General features: G+C 54.6%; 1 protein-coding gene across 1 annotated transcript in view; it reads left to right on the plus strand.

Annotated features, from left to right (window-relative positions):
* LOC308175301 (chromodomain-helicase-DNA-binding protein 7-like) overlaps nucleotides 1-2500 on the plus strand; it is a gene marked incomplete at both ends in the record, with an annotated part of 49844 nt that overhangs the window by 17644 nt on the left and 29700 nt on the right. Inside the window, 1 exon segment of the mRNA XM_080550994.1 lies at nucleotides 921-1042. Within this exon segment, the coding sequence (XP_080407120.1) occupies nucleotides 921-1042 (122 nt within the window).

Below are 2500 nucleotides of genomic sequence, written 5' to 3' on the forward strand. Positions count from 1 at the left end.
CATGGCCGCCCCCCCGTCCCTCGACACCTCTCTCTCTCTCTGTCTCTCTCTGTCTCTCTCTCTCTCTGTCTCTGTCTCTCTCTCTCTCTGTCTCTCTCTCTCTCTCTGTCTCTCTCTCTCTCTGTCTCTCTCTGTCTCTCTCTCTGTCTCTGTCTCTCTCTCTCTCTCTCTCTCTCTCTGTCTCTCTCTCTGTCTCTCTCTCTCTCTGTCTGTCTCTGTCTCTCTCTCTCTGTCTCTCTTTGTCTCTCTCTGTCTCTCTCTCTCCCCCTCTGTCTCCCTCTCTGTCTCCCTCTCTCTCTTTCTCTCTCTCTCTCTCTCTCTCTCTCTCTCTCTGTCTCTCTCTCTCTCTGTCTCTCTGTCTCTGTCTGTCTCTGTCTCTCTCTCTCTGTCTCTCTCTGTCTCTCTCTCTCTCTGTCTCTCTCTCTGTCTCTCTCTGTCTCTCTCTCTCTGTCTCTCTCTCTCCCTCTCTCTCCCTCTCTGTCTCTCTGTCTCTCTCTCTCGCTGTCTCTCTCTCTCTGTCTCTGTCTCTCTCTCTCTCTGTCTCTCTCTCTCTCTCTGTCTGTCTCTGTCTGTCTCTCTCTCTCCCTCTGTCTCTCACTCCCTCTCTCTCTCTGTCTCTCTCCCTCTGTCTCTCTCCCTCTCTCTGTCTCTCTCTCTCATATTTCTCTGTTGAATCCTTCCTGTTGTCTGCTTTCTCATTCTACTATCTGTTGTTGTTGTTGTTAGAGAGAGGGGGAGTAGGGAGAGAAGATGGAGGGAGGAGGGGGAGAGGGAGGATCGAGAGAAGTGAGGGAGGAGGGAGAGTTTGTTTTGTTTCTGAGTTTCTAACCTGTTTCTCTCCTCTGTCCCTCCCCCACTCCTCTCCTCTCATCCTCTCTTCCTCCTCCCCCTCTCCTCTCCTCTTCTCCAGTACTAAGAAGCCGGAGTGGATGGAGTGGTGAAGAAGGAGGTGAAGAGGAAGAGAGAACCTTCGTCAGCTCTGACGTGGAGAAGAGCCCCGCCCCCCGCCGCCTCGGAGGACGAGAGTGACGACGGAGTCCAGGTACACACACACACACACACACACACACACACACACTACACACACACACACACACACACGTTAGGTGTTGTGGCTTGTAGAAACAGCCAGATTCCCATTAGCGTTATTGTTGACGTCTAAACATGAAACACTGTTATCAAAACACCCCTTTATTACATAACCTGTCCTCTAACCATAACCATAACCTAGTTACTAAACAACCTAGTTATTAAACACAACCTGTTCTAGAACCATCAGCAGGGTGTGTTCTAGAATCAGAACGTGTTCTAATGAATAAGCCCCCTGATGATAGATAGTTATAGATAGATAGTTATATATAGTGATAGATAGTTGATGATAGATAGTTATGATAGATAGTTGATGATAGATAGTTGATGATAGATAGTTATTCCAGAGAGTTATAGCATCCGTGGTGGTGAGTGTTCTCCATGTGTCTGGCTGGGCCACATCCCTCCTCCTCCCCCCCCTCCTCCTCCTCCTCCTCCCCCCCCCCCCCCCCCCCCCTCCTCCCCTCCTCCTCCCCCTCTCCTCCTCCTCCCCCCCCTCCTCCTCCTCCTCCCCTCCTCCCCCTCCCCCCCCCCTCCTCCTCCCCTCCTCCTCCCCTCCTCCCCTCCTCCTCCCCCCCTCCTCCTCCTCCCCTCCTCCTCCCCTCCTCCTCCTCCTCCCCCCCCTCCTCCTCCTCCCCTCCTCCCCTCCTCCTCCTCCTCCCCCCTCCCCCCCCCCTCCTCCTCCTCCCCCCCCTCCTCCCCTCCCCCCCCTCCTCCTCCCCTCCTCCTCCTCCTCCTCCCCCTCCTCCTCCCCCCTCCTCCCTCCCCCCCCCCCTCCTCCTCCTCCCCTCCTCCCCACCCCCTCCTCCTCCCCCCCCCCTCCTCCTCCTCCCCTCCTCCTCCCCCCCCCCCTCCTCCTCCTCCCCTCCCCCTCCCCCCCCCCTCCCAGGAGCCCTGCCTCCCTGCTGCTGCTTTACTAGCAGCCAGCTCCGTGTTGAAGGGAATGAAATAAAAACATCCTAAATCCTGGCTCTCCCTCACACACACACACGCTCCCTTACTCTCTCTACCGCTCTCCTCTACCGCTCTCTCTCTCTCACTCTCTCGCGCTCTCAGCCAGGCATATGGGAGCTGTTAGCAGTAAATTACTACCTACTCCACCACACACACACACACACACACACACACACACACACACACGCTCCTCTGCAACCACAGGAGTCAGCTGATCCTGCTCTCTGCCATGAGACCACTGCCCTATTACCTCCTTTAAACAGTAGACACACACACACACACACACCACTCTTAAACAGAAGCAGTGATCCGACAGATGTGTTATTGTACGGTTGCAGGTGGCTGGCATGGTTTTTGGTTTAGTCTGGCTGTAGCTTAGCATAGGCTTCATTCTATCAGCATAGCATAGCATAGGCTTCATTCTATCAGCATAGCATAGGTTCTCAGCTTAATTAGC

Source organism: Nansenia antarctica (genome assembly GCF_963989245.1).
Source record: "Nansenia antarctica genome assembly, contig: SCAFFOLD_212, whole genome shotgun sequence".
In the NCBI taxonomy this organism is placed as follows: Eukaryota; Metazoa; Chordata; class Actinopteri; order Argentiniformes; family Microstomatidae; genus Nansenia; species Nansenia antarctica.